Source organism: Oncorhynchus clarkii, chromosome 12 (genome assembly GCF_045791955.1).
Source record: "Oncorhynchus clarkii lewisi isolate Uvic-CL-2024 chromosome 12, UVic_Ocla_1.0, whole genome shotgun sequence".
In the NCBI taxonomy this organism is placed as follows: domain Eukaryota; kingdom Metazoa; phylum Chordata; class Actinopteri; order Salmoniformes; family Salmonidae; genus Oncorhynchus; species Oncorhynchus clarkii.
The window spans coordinates 84,053,362-84,069,967 of record NC_092158.1 but is presented as its reverse complement, the minus strand read 5'-3'; the positions used below and the strand labels follow the sequence as shown (position 1 = coordinate 84,069,967).

At 44.8% G+C, this 16,606-nt stretch overlaps 3 protein-coding genes across 3 annotated transcripts; 1 reads left to right on the top strand and 2 right to left on the bottom strand.

Annotated features, from left to right (window-relative positions):
* The first annotated feature begins 961 nt into the window (after positions 1 to 961).
* Positions 962 to 5,601, top strand: LOC139421530 (protein crumbs homolog 3-like). Its single transcript, XM_071172511.1, has 4 exons — positions 962 to 1,229; positions 2,082 to 2,307; positions 4,055 to 4,098; positions 4,213 to 5,601. Exons 2-4 carry the CDS (start codon positions 2,208 to 2,210, stop codon positions 4,420 to 4,422), a joined length of 354 nt encoding a protein of 117 aa, XP_071028612.1. The 5' UTR covers positions 962 to 1,229; positions 2,082 to 2,207; the 3' UTR covers positions 4,423 to 5,601.
* A 761-nt stretch (positions 5,602 to 6,362) lies between these two features.
* LOC139421529 (tubulin beta-4B chain-like) lies at positions 6,363 to 9,237 on the bottom strand. Its single transcript, XM_071172510.1, has 4 exons — positions 8,948 to 9,237; positions 8,132 to 8,240; positions 7,807 to 7,917; positions 6,363 to 7,700 (listed from the first exon to the last, which is right to left on the bottom strand). Exons 1-4 carry the CDS (start codon positions 9,002 to 9,004, stop codon positions 6,643 to 6,645), a joined length of 1,335 nt encoding a protein of 444 aa, XP_071028611.1. The 5' UTR covers positions 9,005 to 9,237; the 3' UTR covers positions 6,363 to 6,642.
* Positions 9,238 to 13,325: 4,088 nt separating this feature from the next.
* Positions 13,326 to 16,277, bottom strand: LOC139421527 (tubulin beta-4B chain-like). Its single transcript, XM_071172508.1, has 4 exons — positions 16,083 to 16,277; positions 15,288 to 15,396; positions 14,786 to 14,896; positions 13,326 to 14,682 (listed from the first exon to the last, which is right to left on the bottom strand). The coding sequence occupies exons 1-4, from the start codon at positions 16,137 to 16,139 to the stop codon at positions 13,625 to 13,627; spliced, it is 1,335 nt and encodes a 444-aa protein (XP_071028609.1). The 5' UTR covers positions 16,140 to 16,277; the 3' UTR covers positions 13,326 to 13,624.
* Positions 16,278 to 16,606: the final 329 nt, after the last annotated feature.

Below are 16,606 nucleotides of genomic sequence, written 5' to 3'. Positions count from 1 at the left end.
TTCATTTTTGGTCCCATAATGTCTTCACCACATTTGTGTGTTTCAGTGGATTTGTGTATATGTGTAGGGCTCTAGCAATTGATGATGCATACTTCAAGTTTATGTTGTGTGTGTCGATACATGGGAGACCATTAACCGAAGGACCTATGTGGCAGGGATACTTTCTGCACACATAATGATGTGACTAATCAGTGCTTTTTGCAGACTGCAGAATGTAGGCCTACATAACATACAATATTGGGGTGGTTATGGGTTGACAATCAACCACACCAAATACAAGCATGGAAATAGAATCATACATTGATCAGATTGTGTTTTCTATGCCAGTCTTCAGTCACATTCTGGCATAGGCCTAGATGAAACTGCGATTAGGCAAGGATTAAGGGACCATGATTAGCTGTGCTTATGGTATTTCAGGATTCTTTTTATCTTGCTTTGAGGATAGGGCCAGCTAGAAAAATATAATTTCTCTCCGCTAGAGGTCCTAAAACTGCAAACAAATTCTCACCATGCACTCACATGAAACATGTGTCCCTTAAAATACAGGATTTAAAAAATGCAGCCCAAAGTTTCTCAAACTGTTCAGTGTTTACTCATTGGGCCTGAACATATTCCACAGCCTTTTATCTTTCTTTTGCAGATGGAAAAAAGGTAGATGAACACTTTCAAGGCTTCAGACATACATCAGTAGAACAGTGTAGAACTTGAGAAAGGGTCCCATAGAACTCTAATAGTAAAGGATCCATAATGAGTGAGAGAGCATGAGCAATGGGAGGAAGTAGGCTCCATTGAGCAGGTGGATTTCTGTCCACTAGTCTGGTGCCTCATCATACAAAGGGTATCTGTCTCCTGTGCCACAGGTTGATACTAGGCTCAGGTACTGTAACATGAGACTGAAGTGAACCATGTGACCATAGGGGCGACGTGAAGAGGGAATAAAAAAAAACTGTTTTACATAGTTAAACCTATACAGGTAGTCTAATATGAGATATATCAAAATAAACCCATTCAGCCAGTAAAACGGCTTTGCGATCGGATTTAGTTTGCAGATTATTTTTCAGACATTGTTGGGAGAGGTTTATTCATAAACACGTCCTGACATATGATCCAGTTTCGGTTCACCCACTCACTCGTTTAGGTGAGGCGGCGGAAGCGAGACGGTGTTTTTTTCGCAAGGAGTTGGATTGATCCCCGTTGCCTAACGGATATCAACATTATTCGGTGAAAAGGTGTGTATAATGATCTGTACAGGTCTATCTATAATACAATTCTATACTTCTTGTATTATTAGATCGACTAATTTGTTGTGGAGCAGGAGTGCAGTTTCTCTTTACATAAAATGGCTTGGAAGTATTGGAAATTAATTATGGGGCACTATAAATCCTATACTTTACAATACTTTTATTTCGATAGGATGCTACTTTCACAACATTTACTAAGACTATGATTTATGAATTGTCATTTGTTATCTCAATGCCCTCCCTCCCCACCTCCCTGAACAGGTGCAATTGTTCACATACACCACTAGTTTTACTAAATCAGCCAACCTTAAACGGGGGTGGTCATTTTTCGACACGGTGCTGAATTAATCACAATTGTAATTTTGCCTCTATGGTCAAATGTACATTTTAGACATTTAGCAGATGCTCTTATCCAGAGCGACTTCCAGGAGCCATTAGGGTTAAGTGCCCTGCTTAAGGGGACATCGTCAGATTTTTTAATCTAGTCGGCTCAGAGATTCTAACCAGCGACCTTTCAGTTACTGGCACAACGCTCTTATCCGCTAGGCTACCTGCAGCCCTATCAATTTCCGGTTGGACAGTTTCTGACAGTCTGAAATGTTTATAATAACTTGATTCATTGTATTGTCATGGTATGGGATAATTGTGTCTCCTGGGACTTACAATGATTCTATGCAGAATGAAGTATAGAAAGCTGTTATGATTTCATCTTCTCTTACATTTTATGTCACATTATGAACCAGACTCAATAACATTGGGGTTTCAATAGAGACTCGGGCTCAGTGTGGCTCCTTATGAACGGTTCTTTTTTCTTTAACACCATCACCTTCATCTCTCTAGAGCGGCCCTGGAGACTGACGCCGGTGTGCTTGTCTGCTGAGCACTACTCCTGATGATATGGCCCCGACCTGATGTCCAGGCGTCCCCTTGCTGATGGTCTACCCTCTTTAGAACCCATTGGTTTGAATGGAGATGGCACTGCTCCCAGACATCGCAGCCTGGCCTGGTCTCCTGACTGGGAGTGTCCTACTCCTGGTCTTGGGGAGTAATCCTTCCTGGGTTGTGGGTGAGTCATGCCACCGCCTCTACAACCCCCCCCCCCATCCTTCTTGTGAAATAACCCCATCACCACCATACTAGATTGTCTCTGTACTTGGAACAATATGTACTGTACTTGGAACAATATGCACTGTACTTGGAACAATATGTACTGTACTTGGAACAATATGCACAAAAACACAAAAGCAGGGTGCACACAATTCTAGGCATTACTCAATAAAAAACTAAAGCATGCAGTAACAGGCCAACAGGTTGTACAAATATTTCGTAATGCGTGAGAGCTTTGGGTAGGAACCATTGGTATGAAAAGCTCTGGTACACCCACTTTTCCTATTGCGGACATGTGATTTCTCTGATAGACGTATGGTAATACATAATGCTTGTATCTGTAATGCTTTATTACTGGTTATAAAGTACGTATGAGCCCTTATGTGTTGTATTTTACACTGCTATTTGTCAGTGCACTGAACTGTTAGTCAGGATCATTATCAGATGATAGTAAGATGTTATAAGGGGGTTGTATGTGCTTATAGAACGTTTTCACAATGCATTATAGCTGTATATTACCCAGCAAGAAACAATAGATAAAGCAGCCCTTAGTGGTCGTTCTGAGTGCTCTTCTGATTTTCTGATCATGGGACAGCACTGAACAATGGCTGCATTCCAATGCAGACACCTCCAAGCTGTAATGTCAACTGTAGTTAGTTTGCTACAATAAACATATCAGGCTGTCACTGCTCTCATTTTGAGCAAAAGTTGTGCCCCTCCCCCCAAAAAACTCCCCTTGTTTTTTGTTATCAAGGTGTACTGTTGCCCCTGGGAGAGTTTACTATTTCACTATTTGCATTAGCCAATCATTAACTGAGTTTGACATCCCTAAATGGGCGTTGAAGTTTTCTAAGCAAGACATCTACTGTGAATTAATAGTCAATAATCACTTTGACACCGCACTGACATGGTAACCAAAATATAATAGTGCTTTTCCAGATACTTCAACTAGTAAAACTGTTCAGGGGCTGAGCTTCACTGACCACGGGCAAAGGCCGCATTCCATGTCCTCTCCTCCCCCTCTCCTACATTCAAGTAGTTACTGTGCGGGATGTCACAGAGTAATCACATGGCTTGTCATGGAGAAAGTGCCTGAAAAAAAGCAATGGACTTGAGGAACTCAGTGATCCCATCGCATTGCAATAGGCTATTATGTTGTCAATCTATCAATCTAAAAATGACATCAACTTCCACCTTTCTGTTTTGTTTCCCTCTCCTCCTAGGCTGTAATTAAATGACTCTTAACTGTATTTAAGTAACTTGATGTGTTAAAACGTTTGCTCATGTGTTTATTATGATCCCCATTAGCTTTTACAGAAGCTGCAGCTACTCTTCCTGGGGTCCACAAAAAACACAAAACATGAAAAGTAACAAAACACAGAAACAGTCACAAATTTAAAATACAACGATATACAAACAATACAACTAAAAAATAATACAAACAATACTCATATACATGCTTTTACATTTGCATGTTGTTCTGGTATGTGGTCATGGTTGGACATTAGGTTGTTGCCTCAGAGCACCACACGTGTCATTTCTATCACCTGCACTTGGTATACAGTGTGGAATTTTAAAATGACCTGTTTTTCCACATTGTTCAATCCTATTGTGTTATGCTACATTGATCAAAGAGAGGGTCTATTTGAATTGTTGTAGCAAACTATTACAATGACCTGAGTGGTAATCTTTAATGTTTTCTACAGGGGACAACACAACTAATAGTCTACCCTCTAACACAACTGCCCCAGTGAGTAAACTGCTGATATCTTTATCTCTGTTTTTGTTAGAGGAACTTAAACCAGAAGTATCCAGAGCTTTATTTCTGAGAATGACTACTACACCTGTGTTGTTCTGCATCTAGGGACCCAACATTGCAGCTATTGTGGCCCCGACTGTTATACTGGGGCTGCTGGCCATAGCATCTGCTGTGCTAGTGTGGCTTTTCTGCGTGGTGAGGAAGAAGAGGCAGACGGAGGGGACGTACCGGCCCAGTGCTGAGGAGCAGACGGGGGCCAGCAGTGTTGAGACACCAGACGCACTCAAACTGCCCAAGGAGGAGAGACTCATCTGAGCCTAGTCTCTCAGAAGTCTCTCAACACCTGTCCTGTACATCCAAGCAACAGAAAAATCCTGATGACTGTAGAAGCTCCACCTAAAGAGCTGATGATTACCTAGATATTAGAGGGTCATGACACAACGTTGATAGATACAGGATGGGACAAGAGGTACACAGCACCTAGCCCTGGAAGAGGAGGGCCCGGGCACTGTGTACTGTACGTACTGCAAGCACATGGACTAGTGCTAGTACAGGACCTGGACACAGACGTTGGGATAGCTACAGCAAATACCACCGTTTGTAACTAGAACAACTAGAACTAAGGTTCATGGGGCTCTGACTGCTTTCTCTATGGTGTGTTATTTAATAGCACTGGAATATTTGAATGGGATAGACATGTACACAATCATTCAAATGGTCATACTGGAAACAAACCATCACCTGCACTAGATGGAAGAGGACCAGTATTCAGTCCCTGCTCATACTCGTCTTTGGTAAATACATTTCAGTCTGAGTATTTCAGTCCTCTGTCTAGGCAATTTGGCTCTCTCAACAGCTACAAAAAGACTGGATACAGTCTTAACTGCTATAACCGTAAGCAGACTGCTGTTACCTGTGCTGCCTTGATACATGTCAAAAATTATATTGGAATGTAATGTATATGTTTGTATAAATGCCTTATAGATTACTTAAATTTATAGCGTGCAATAATATTTGTTTAACCACTATTGATTGTCAGAAAAGCATTTAATTGTCTAGATTTTTACACTGATTACTTACCTCAATACATGTCTCACTACTGAATCAGTCCTGTATATAGCTTTACAGATAATGACACTGTAAGCTAATATTATCTGGAAAACATTTCTCCCAGTGGGATATTCTGTTTGCGGATACTGTGTGCAGAACAAATAATTATGTCATTATTAATCATATTTAAGCACAAAATGAATGTTTACATTTGAATAATTGTATTGTAGTATTTCAGAATTTAACATTCATTTAACATTGGCTGAACTGTGATACTACATTAGATCATATCTTCTATGTGTGTTCTTACCAGTACGCTGTTTGTATTTTGAAAAGCCTATGATGGGGTTCAATTCTCATCATGTAGAGTTGTTATACAATGTCATGACATATTTATCTTTTGTAGCCTACATTTTAAATAAATACCAATAGTCATTTTTAGAATTGGCCACCTCAGTAGATTTTCTTTGCATAATCAGTGCTGGACTTTGATCAGATGATGTCAAGACTTGCTTCTCTCTCTCTCTCTTGTGAAAACACAACCAGACTTCTATGAGGAATTAACGAGAGGGAAAAAGCAGATGACAGAGCATCGTATAAGCTGACATCATGTATCAGACATCCCTAAAATGGTGAGTGTGAAGTGTATGAGAAATAACGCACTTGCTCAGCATGCAGACCTTACTAGTCAGCTTTCGGTGAAGCTGTGATTGACAAAATAGCTTCAGTCAGAATTATTAGCCAGCGGCAACTGACTGCAGGAGCTGGGAAGTGATGACTGCTGAAAACAATGAATCCAAATCTTTCTGTCTTTAACGGTCACTATACGTCAGTCTCATTTCTCCTGTTGTTACATTCTATGAATGCATTCCAATGCAGTTTATTGCTACTAACTCATTGGCATGAACCCATAGTGGGCAGTGCAGTTTGTCTTCAGCCTATAGTTAATGCTCCCTCACAAACCCAGTGTGCAACTGTGGTTGGCCTTTTCTGGTTTGTAAATCTGCTTTTACCTTTGACATTTTGGGCTCATGGCTTCAAATTCATATATTTACAGTATGTGAACATACTGTAATTGTACATGCTAACTTTGACCTAGTGTGTCAATTTCATGTTGTACAATAATCAAGACCAGATTAATTATTAATTATTTATAACACTCATCAAATAAAAACAATAAAAACATAGAGTAAGTACCAATTTAATTTGAACTTTAAAATCACTTGCTTTTAATTCTGCAAAGCAATGATGAGATGAATGTAGGAATATGGAAACAATTCAGTGGATTTCCAACATACAACAACAACATAATGTCAACAGTTTACTACTATCTGGTAAGATCACTGTCTAATGTGGAAACATATTCAATTAATTTAGGAACATCTGCCTTCTTGAGAGAAAGCAGATGGTAAGGATGAAGGGATGGAGTTGGGGACAGGACGGAGGGGAGTGATAGACTGTTTGGCAGTTGAGTGACGGGATGGTTTAGGCGGCTTCCTCTTCTCCCTCCTCTTCAAACTCGCCCTCCTCAGCGGTGGCATCTTGGTACTGCTGGTACTCAGACACCAGGTCATTCATGTTGCTCTCAGCCTCAGTGAACTCCATCTCATCCATACCCTCTCCAGTGTACCAGTGAAGGAAGGCCTTACGACGGAACATGGCAGTGAATTGCTCAGAGATACGCTTGAACAGCTCCTGGATGGCTGTGCTGTTGCCGATGAAGGTGGCAGCCATCTTGAGGCCGCGGGGTGGGATGTCGCAGACAGCGGTCTTCACGTTGTTGGGGATCCATTCCACAAAGTAGCTGCTGTTCTTGTTCTGGACGTTGAGCATCTGCTCGTCCACCTCCTTCATGGACATGCGGCCACGGAAGATGGCGGCCACGGTGAGGTAACGGCCGTGACGAGGGTCGCAGGCCGCCATCATGTTCTTGGAGTCGAACATCTGCTGGGTGAGCTCAGGCACGGACAGGGCGCGGTACTGCTGGCTCCCCCTGCTGGTGAGGGGGGCGAAGCCGGGCATGAAGAAGTGCAGGCGGGGGAAGGGCACCATGTTGACCGCCAGTTTGCGGAGGTCGGCGTTGAGCTGGCCAGGGAAACGAAGGCAGGTGGTCACTCCACTCATGGTGGCTGACACCAGGTGGTTGAGGTCTCCATAGGTGGGTGTGGTGAGCTTGAGAGTGCGGAAGCAGATGTCGTAGAGAGCTTCGTTGTCAATGCAGAAGGTCTCATCTGTGTTCTCCACCAGCTGATGCACAGAGAGGGTGGCGTTGTAGGGCTCCACCACTGTGTCGGACACTTTGGGAGAGGGCACCACGCTGAAGGTGTTCATGATGCGGTCAGGGTACTCCTCGCGGATCTTGCTGATGAGCAGGGTGCCCATGCCAGAGCCAGTACCCCCACCCAGGGAGTGGGTGAGCTGGAAACCCTGGAGGCAGTCACAGCTCTCTGCCTCCTTCCTCACTACATCCATGACAGAGTCTACCAGCTCTGCTCCCTCTGTGTAGTGGCCCTTGGCCCAGTTGTTTCCAGCTCCGCTCTGGCCTGCAGACAAGTGTCATAAACCACAACTTCACTGACGGGACAAGATTACATTAGTAGTCTACCACCAAATCTCATATTTCCACTGACTACCAAACCAATCACTCACCGAAGACAAAGTTGTCTGGCCTGAAGATCTGTCCGAAGGGGCCAGACCTGACAGAGTCCATGGTGCCCGGCTCCAGATCCACCAGAATGGCACGGGGGACATACTTCCCACCTGAAAAAGAAAATAAATATTGGGCGTACTGAACCAATTATTACTGTGCATATTTGCACTGTATTTGTGATAATAGGGTACCTCTGAATGCCAGTATTTTTTTTCATTGTTGATATAAGAGTCTATTTAATCAATTGTGCACTTTTCTGTTTGTTTCAATAATTGGAGACATTGTGGTTTATGTATGAAATGCTATATAATGTGCATACTGTACCTGAGGCCTCATTGTAGTACACATTGATCCTGTCTAGCTGCAGGTCGCTGTCTCCATGGTAGGTTCCAGTCGGGTCGATGCCATGCTCATCACTGATCACCTCCCAGAACTGAGACAGTGAGAGAGAGAGGAGTTGAGATGAGATGCAAGTCAATAGTAATACACAGAAGCATCCATTTAAAATGCAAGTTAGAATATAAAGTATAAATAAATAGATATAATGCGATGTCTTTTCTGTTACATGGACATTTATCTTTTTGTGAGAAACACAAATAGCATAATTTGCATTAAATATTCCCTTTACATCATTATGTAAGCCTCTAAATGATTTAAATTATGTATTAAAATTCAATTTACATCTAAATATTTATCAGGTTAAATATGTTGTGTCATAAAAGAGAGGATGGTATTCTAGTACCGTTATCTCTCCCTTCCACCGCACGTCCATTTAGGGACCCAAATAACTATTGGGAATGAGTCAGCAGCAACAATAACAAATCTGCCCATTTCATATGCAACAGTGATTCAAACTGATAGTAATCGGATATAGCTATTGTTTAGCCTATTTCTCTTATACACATATTTATTTTGTGCATGGAATGACCATGCATTTTTCATGCATGTTATATTATAGCCAATCGATAACGCACACAGTTCTGCACCAGCTTCCTCTACAAGTCTTATGGGTGGATTACCAGCAGTCTTTCTACGCAGAGGTAAAAAAAAAAAAAAAAGAGGCTTATCTAGCTCGCCTGCAATAATTCACATGAAGCAATCTATTTTCTTGGTAAAATACAAATGAGTCAACAATGATACCTTGGCTCCGATCTGGTTACCGCACTGGCCGGCTTGCAGATGCACTATTTCTCGCATTATGGATGGACGGGCGTTGGCAGTGAGGGGACCGCAGTCGAGATTTGGCCCGGAGGAAGCTTCTTCTCTTCTTCCCCAGCTGACTGTCTGATGGGCCCGCCTCTCCTTCAACTACTGGGCCGAATCGGTGGGTGTCATCCCCATGGTAACCAAAGACCAGAGGATAGGAGGGATCCTAAGCTCGTGGAGAGAGCGGATAGGATGCTGTTATTTGGAAGTCTTCATCAATGAGTGTTCCAGAGATGCGCAGTCTCCCGACCCTACTGACTGTAGTGATGCGCAGTCACCCGACCCTACTGACTGTAGTGATGCGCAGTCACCCGACCCAACTGACTGAGTGGTGTAGTGATGCGCAGTCTCTCGACCCTACTGACTGAGTGGTGTAGTGATGCGCAGTCACCCGACCCTACTGACTGAGTGGTGTAGTGATGCACAGTCACCCGACCCTACTGACTGAGTGGTGTAGTGATGCCCAGTCACCCGACCCTACTGACTGAGTGGTGTAGTGATGCCCAGTCACCCGACCCTACTGACTGAGTGGTGTAGTGATGCACAGTGACCCGACCCTACTGACTGAGTGGTGTAGTGATGCGCAGTCTCCCGACCCTACTGACTGAATGGTGTAGTGATGCCCAGTCACCCGACCCTACTGACTGAGTGGTGTAGTGATGCGCAGTCACCCGACCCTACTGAGTGGTGTAGTGATGCGCGTCACCCGACCCTACTGACTGAGTGGTGTAGTGATGCCCAGTCACCCGACCCTACTGACTGAGTGGTGTAGTGATGCGCAGTCACCCGACCCTATGATGCCCAGTCACCCGACCCTACTGACTGAGTGGTGTAGTGATGCGCAGTCTCCCGACCCTACTGACTGAGTGGTGTAGTGATGCGCAGTCTCCTGACCCTACTGACTGTAGTGATGCGCAGTCACCCGACCCTACTGACTGTAGTGATACGCAGTCACCCGACCCTACTGACTGAGTGGTGTAATGATGCGCAGTCTCCCGACCCTACTGACTGAGTGGTGTAGTGATGCGCAGTCACCCGACCCTACTGACTGAGTGGTGTAGTGATGCACAGTGACCCGACCCTACTGACTGAGTGGTGTAGTGATGCGCAGTCTCCCGACCCTACTGACTGAGTGGTGTAGTAATGCCCAGTCACCCGACCCTACTGACTGAGTGGTGTAGTGATGCGCAGTCTCCCGACCCTACTGACTGAAGGGTGTAGTGATGCCCAGTCACCCGACCCTACTGACTGAGTGGTGTAGTGATGCGCAGTCTCCCGACCCTACTGACTGAATGGTGTAGTGATGCCCAGTCACCCGACCCTACTGACTGAGTGGTGTAGTGATGCACAGTCACCCGACCCTACTGACTGAGTGGTGTAGTGATGCCCAGTCACCCGACCCTACTGACTGAGTGGTGTAGTGATGCCCAGTCACCCGACCCTACTGACTGAGTGGTGTAGTGATGCACAGTGACCCGACCCTACTGACTGAGTGGTGTAGTGATGCCCAGTCACCCGACCCTACTGACTGAGTGGTGTAGTGATGCCCAGTCACCCGACCCTACTGACTGAGTGGTGTAGTGATGCACAGTGGCCCGACCCTACTGACTGAGTGGTGTAGTGATGCGCAGTCTCCCGACCCTACTGACTGAATGGTGTAGTGATGCCCAGTCACCCGACCCTACTGACTGAGTGGTGTAGTGATGCGCAGTCACCCGACCCTACTGAGTGGTGTAGTGATGCGCGTCACCCGACCCTACTGACTGAGTGGTGTAGTGATGCCCAGTCACCCGACCCTACTGACTGAGTGGTGTAGTGATGCGCAGTCACCCGACCCTATGATGCCCAGTCACCCGACCCTACTGACTGAGTGGTGTAGTGATGCGCAGTCTCCCGACCCTACTGACTGAGTGGTGTTGTGATGCGCAGTCTCCTGACCCTACTGACTGTAGTGATGCGCAGTCACCCGACCCTACTGACTGTAGTGATACGCAGTCACCCGACCCTACTGACTGAGTGGTGTAATGATGCGCAGTCTCCCGACCCTACTGACTGAGTGGTGTAGTGATGCGCAGTCACCCGACCCTACTGACTGAGTGGTGTAGTGATGCACAGTGACCCGACCCTACTGACTGAGTGGTGTAGTGATGCGCAGTCTCCCGACCCTACTGACTGAGTGGTGTAGTGATGCCCAGTCACCCGACCCTACTGACTGAGTGGTGTAGTGATGCGCAGTCTCCCGACCCTACTGACTGAAGGGTGTAGTGATGCCCAGTCACCCGACCCTACTGACTGAGTGGTGTAGTGATGCGCAGTCTCCCGACCCTACTGACTGAATGGTGTAGTGATGCCCAGTCACCCGACCCTACTGACTGAGTGGTGTAGTGATGCCCAGTCACCCGACCCTACTGACTGAGTGGTGTAGTGATGCCCAGTCACCCGACCCTACTGACTGAGTGGTGTAGTGATGCCCAGTCACCCGACCCTACTGACTGAGTGGTGTAGTGATGCACAGTCACCCGACCCTACTGACTGAGTGGTGTAGTGATGCCCAGTCACCCGACCCTACTGACTGAGTGGTGTAGTGATGCCCAGTCACCCGACCCTACTGACTGAGTGGTGTAGTGATGCACAGTGACCCGACCCTACTGACTGAGTGGTGTAGTGATGCCCAGTCACCCGACCCTACTGACTGAGTGGTGTAGTGATAGCTGCATGCATCTTACAGTAAAATAGACTATCGTAAGTGAGCTGAAGGTATCATTGTCATCAACCCACTAATAATGTTCATGAGAGATTTTCCCCAGTAACAGAAAGTAGTCACAATCACGAGTGGTGAAGCACAAGATACAAACCACACACTGTGGACTGATGATATATTGGCACCAACCAAAAAAATACATATTTAAAATACCATACGGTAGATTGAGGCAGATGGTAGTAGGCTATTATTAAATCAATATTCTGAAACCGACTGTGGTCAAGAGAAACACCCTGCAAGTGTGATCAAACAGATAGTCCCTCCTGTGAAGCCCTATCCCATTATGTAAATCCAACAATTTACACAGGCTTCACAGGAAGAAACTTGGTTTGGCATTGATGTTGTGTACACTGTAAAGGTGTTGCTGTAACATTAACAGTAATTTACAGGGAGCTAGGGGTAAGTAAGTTAATGTATTTCATATTGCAGTAGAACTACTGCAATTTAAATAGTGTCAAAATAAGTAGTGTAATGACGCATGGTACAATAACAAAGAATTTAGGTATATTTCACTGGTCACCCCCACACATATCTCCCTCGCCAACTTTAAGCATCAGCTGTCAGAGCAGCTTACAGATCATTGCACCTGTGCATAGCCCATCCGTAAATAGCCCATCCAACTACCTCATCCCCATATATATATATTTTTTATTCTCCTTTGCACCCCAGTATTTCTACTTGCACATTCATCTTCTGCACATCTATCACCCCACTGTTTATTTGCTCAATTGTCATTATTTCGCCACTACGGCCTATTTATTGCCTTATCGCCCTAATATTACCTCATTTGCACACACTGTATATAGACTTTTTTCTATTGTATTATTGACTGTACATTTGTTTATTCCGTGTGTAACTCTGTGTTGTTTATTATCGCACTGCTTTGCTTTATCTTGGCCAGGTCGCAGTTGTAAATGAGAACTTGTTCTCAACTGGCCTACCTGGTTAAATAAATGTGAAATAAAAAAAATAAATGACAGCATATCAATGAATATTTGGTGTTTTGTATCACAGGCTTCCAAACCGGCAGCGACTACAGGGCAAAACAGGCCAAAGGGACATGGCAAAATGCTCAAACATTAAAGGTTAAAGACTTGCTACCACTCTTATCCATCCCCTGTATATTTAAATTGATGGGGCACTGTAACCACATAGGAGTTAGATTGGTACAGCATTCTCACTAACAGGTGAAAAAAAATAGTCTCTTACAAGGTACGCCTCAAAATATATTAATGAGACATAAAAAAAAGGTTTTGGCGCTCCAAAAATACAGTACGGTACTGTATTCTGTGGAAAGGAATTACAGCACCATTTGAAATACAGCAGTTCTTTGCCCGCACACAACAGTTTCCCAATGCACCATAACTTACCTACCATGGTCCAAAGTGTGTAAAGTATTCTGACCTGCTGGTTGTCAGTGCCACTTACTGACGTACAACCAGCAGGTCAAATGATGGACTGATGTTTTTACAGGAAGAAAAAAAACATTTGTAAACAGAAAATTATCTCAGGTATTGAAAGGGTTATTTAAGTAAAGCAACACACCTAGCATTGGAACACATTGTTAATTTATTCACATAATTCAATTTAGACATCGAGTTACAGCTTGCTGCTTTCATAAGAAACCTCATGTTAGAATACCCTCTGACTTCTAGGATGAGACCTGAAAACCTTACAGGATACTAATTAGACTGAAGGGAACCACTGAAGAGATGCTTGAGCACATTCATTTAATTATCACAAATCGGAGTTTCCTTTTCTTTAACATTAATTTAAATCAATCAAGTTGTGCTTTGGGGACAGGACGGAGGGGAGTGATAGACTGTTTGGCAGTTGAGTGACGGGATGGTTTAGGCGGCTTCCTCTTCTCCCTCCTCTTCAAACTCGCCCTCCTCAGCGGTGGCATCTTGGTACTGCTGGTACTCAGACACCAGGTCATTCATGTTGCTCTCAGCCTCAGTGAACTCCATCTCATCCATACCCTCTCCAGTGTACCAGTGAAGGAAGGCCTTACGACGGAACATGGCAGTGAACTGCTCAGAGATACGCTTGAACAGCTCCTGGATGGCTGTGCTGTTGCCGATGAAGGTGGCAGACATCTTGAGGCCGCGGGGTGGGATGTCGCAGACAGCGGTCTTCACGTTGTTGGGGATCCATTCCACAAAGTAGCTGCTGTTCTTGTTCTGGACGTTGAGCATCTGCTCGTCCACCTCCTTCATGGACATGCGGCCACGGAAGATGGCGGCCACGGTGAGATAACGGCCGTGACGGGGGTCGCAGGCCGCCATCATGTTCTTGGAGTCGAACATCTGCTGGGTGAGCTCAGGCACGGACAGGGCGCGGTACTGCTGGCTCCCCCTGCTGGTGAGGGGGGCGAAGCCGGGCATGAAGAAGTGCAGGCGGGGGAAGGGCACCATGTTGACAGCCAGTTTGCGGAGGTCGGCGTTGAGCTGGCCAGGGAAACGAAGGCAGGTGGTCACTCCACTCATGGTGGCTGACACCAGGTGGTTGAGGTCTCCATAGGTGGGTGTGGTGAGCTTGAGAGTGCGGAAGCAGATGTCGTAGAGGGCTTCGTTGTCAATGCAGAAGGTCTCATCTGTGTTCTCCACCAGCTGATGCACAGAGAGGGTGGCGTTGTAGGGCTCCACCACTGTGTCGGACACTTTGGGAGAGGGCACCACGCTGAAGGTGTTCATGATGCGGTCAGGGTACTCCTCGCGGATCTTGCTGATGAGCAGGGTGCCCATGCCAGAGCCAGTACCCCCACCCAGGGAGTGGGTGAGCTGGAAACCCTGGAGGCAGTCACAGCTCTCTGCCTCCTTCCTCACTACATCCATGACAGAGTCTACCAGCTCTGCTCCCTCTGTGTAGTGGCCCTTGGCCCAGTTGTTTCCAGCTCCACTCTGGCCTGCAGACAGAAGTGTCATAACCCATTATTTCCTGGACAAGATTACATTAGTAGTCTGCCACCAAATCTCATATTTCCACTGACTACCAAACCAACCACTCACCGAAGACAAAGTTGTCTGGCCTGAAGATCTGTCCGAAGGGGCCAGACCTGACAGAGTCCATGGTGCCCGGCTCCAGATCCACCAGGATGGCACGGGGGACATACTTCCCACCTGAAAAATCAAATCAAAATCAAATCAACTTTTATTTGTCACATACACATGGATAGCAGATGTTAATGTGAGTGTAGCGAAATGCTTGTGCTTCTAGTTCCGACCATGCAGCAATATCTAACAAGTAATCTAACAATTTCACAACAACTACCTTATACACACAAGTGTAAAGGAATGAAAAAAAATATGTACATAAAATAAGAATAGGGAAATGTTGGGCATACTGAAACTATTGTTGCTGTACATGTTTTATATATGTATTATTTGTTTGTATAAGTGTAATCGGTTAATTTTTCCTAATTAAAACAGACGTTTAATTAATTGCGCATGTTTCAATAATTGGAGACATTGTGGTTTATGTATGCAATGCTATATAATGTGCATACTGTACCTGAGGCCTCATTGTAGTACACATTGATCCTGTCTAGCTGCAGGTCGCTGTCTCCATGGTAGGTTCCAGTCGGGTCGATGCCATGCTCATCACTGATCACCTCCCAGAACTGAGACGAGAGAGAATGAGAGTGAGAGTGAGAGAGAGAGGGTACAGGGGGAGGAGATGCAAGGCAATAGCAATACACAGAAGCATCCATTTAAAACGCAAGTTAGAATATAAATAAATAGATAATGCAATGTGTATTTTCTGTTGCGTGGACATTTACCTTTTTCAAGAGCAACACAAATAGCATGACTTGCATTAAATATTCCCTTTACATCATTATGTTATCGTCTAAATGCTTCAAATTAAGCATTAAAATGCCACTTAGACCGAAATATTAATCCGGTTGAATATGTAATGTCATAAGAGGGAGAACGGAGGTATTCTAGTGGGCTACCATATATTTACCTTCAACGCCCATATTACAAGGACCCCAAATAACCATTGAGAATGAATCAGCGGAAAAAATAAAATAAAAAAATAATTAAATCAGGACATGGCATATCGTATGCAACATCGATTAAAATGTAGTTTATCTTGTTCACGGAATGACCATGCATTTTTCGCCCATGGTAGCCTATAGGCCTATTATAGCCCATCGAGGATGCAGTCTTATGGGTGGATTACAAGCGGCCATTCTTAATTTAGCTACGCACTACGCAGAGAGAACGAGAGGTTTATCTAGGTCGCATGCAATCCCCAAATGAAGCAATCTATTTTATTGATATACAAACAAGAGAAGAGTAATACCTTGGCTCCAATCTGGTTTCCGCACTGTCCGGCTTGCAGATGCACTATTTCGCGCATTTTGGATGGAAGGAAGGGCGTTAGCTGTGAAGATTCGACGGTGGAACGAGAAGGTACTGGGCTTGGAGGACTCTCTTTGTCTTCTTACCCAGCTGACTGTCTGATGGACACGCCTCTCCTGCTACTACTGGGCCGAATCGGTGGTGCAACCTGACGTCATCCCCATGGTAACGAAAGACTGGAGGAAAAAGGGGGATACATCGTCCTTGGCTCGTGGAGAGAGCGGATAGGATGCTGTGATTTGGATCTCGACATTTTATTTATTTTATTTTATTTAACCTTTATTTAACTAGGCAAGTCAGTTAAGAACCAATTCTTATTTACAATGACGGTCTAACAAAAGGCAAAAGGCCTCCTGCGAGAACGGGGCCTGGGATTATTTTTAATTTTTAAAATAATAGTAATAATAATAAATAATAATAATAAATACAATATAAATACAGGGCAAAAAACACATCGCAACAAGA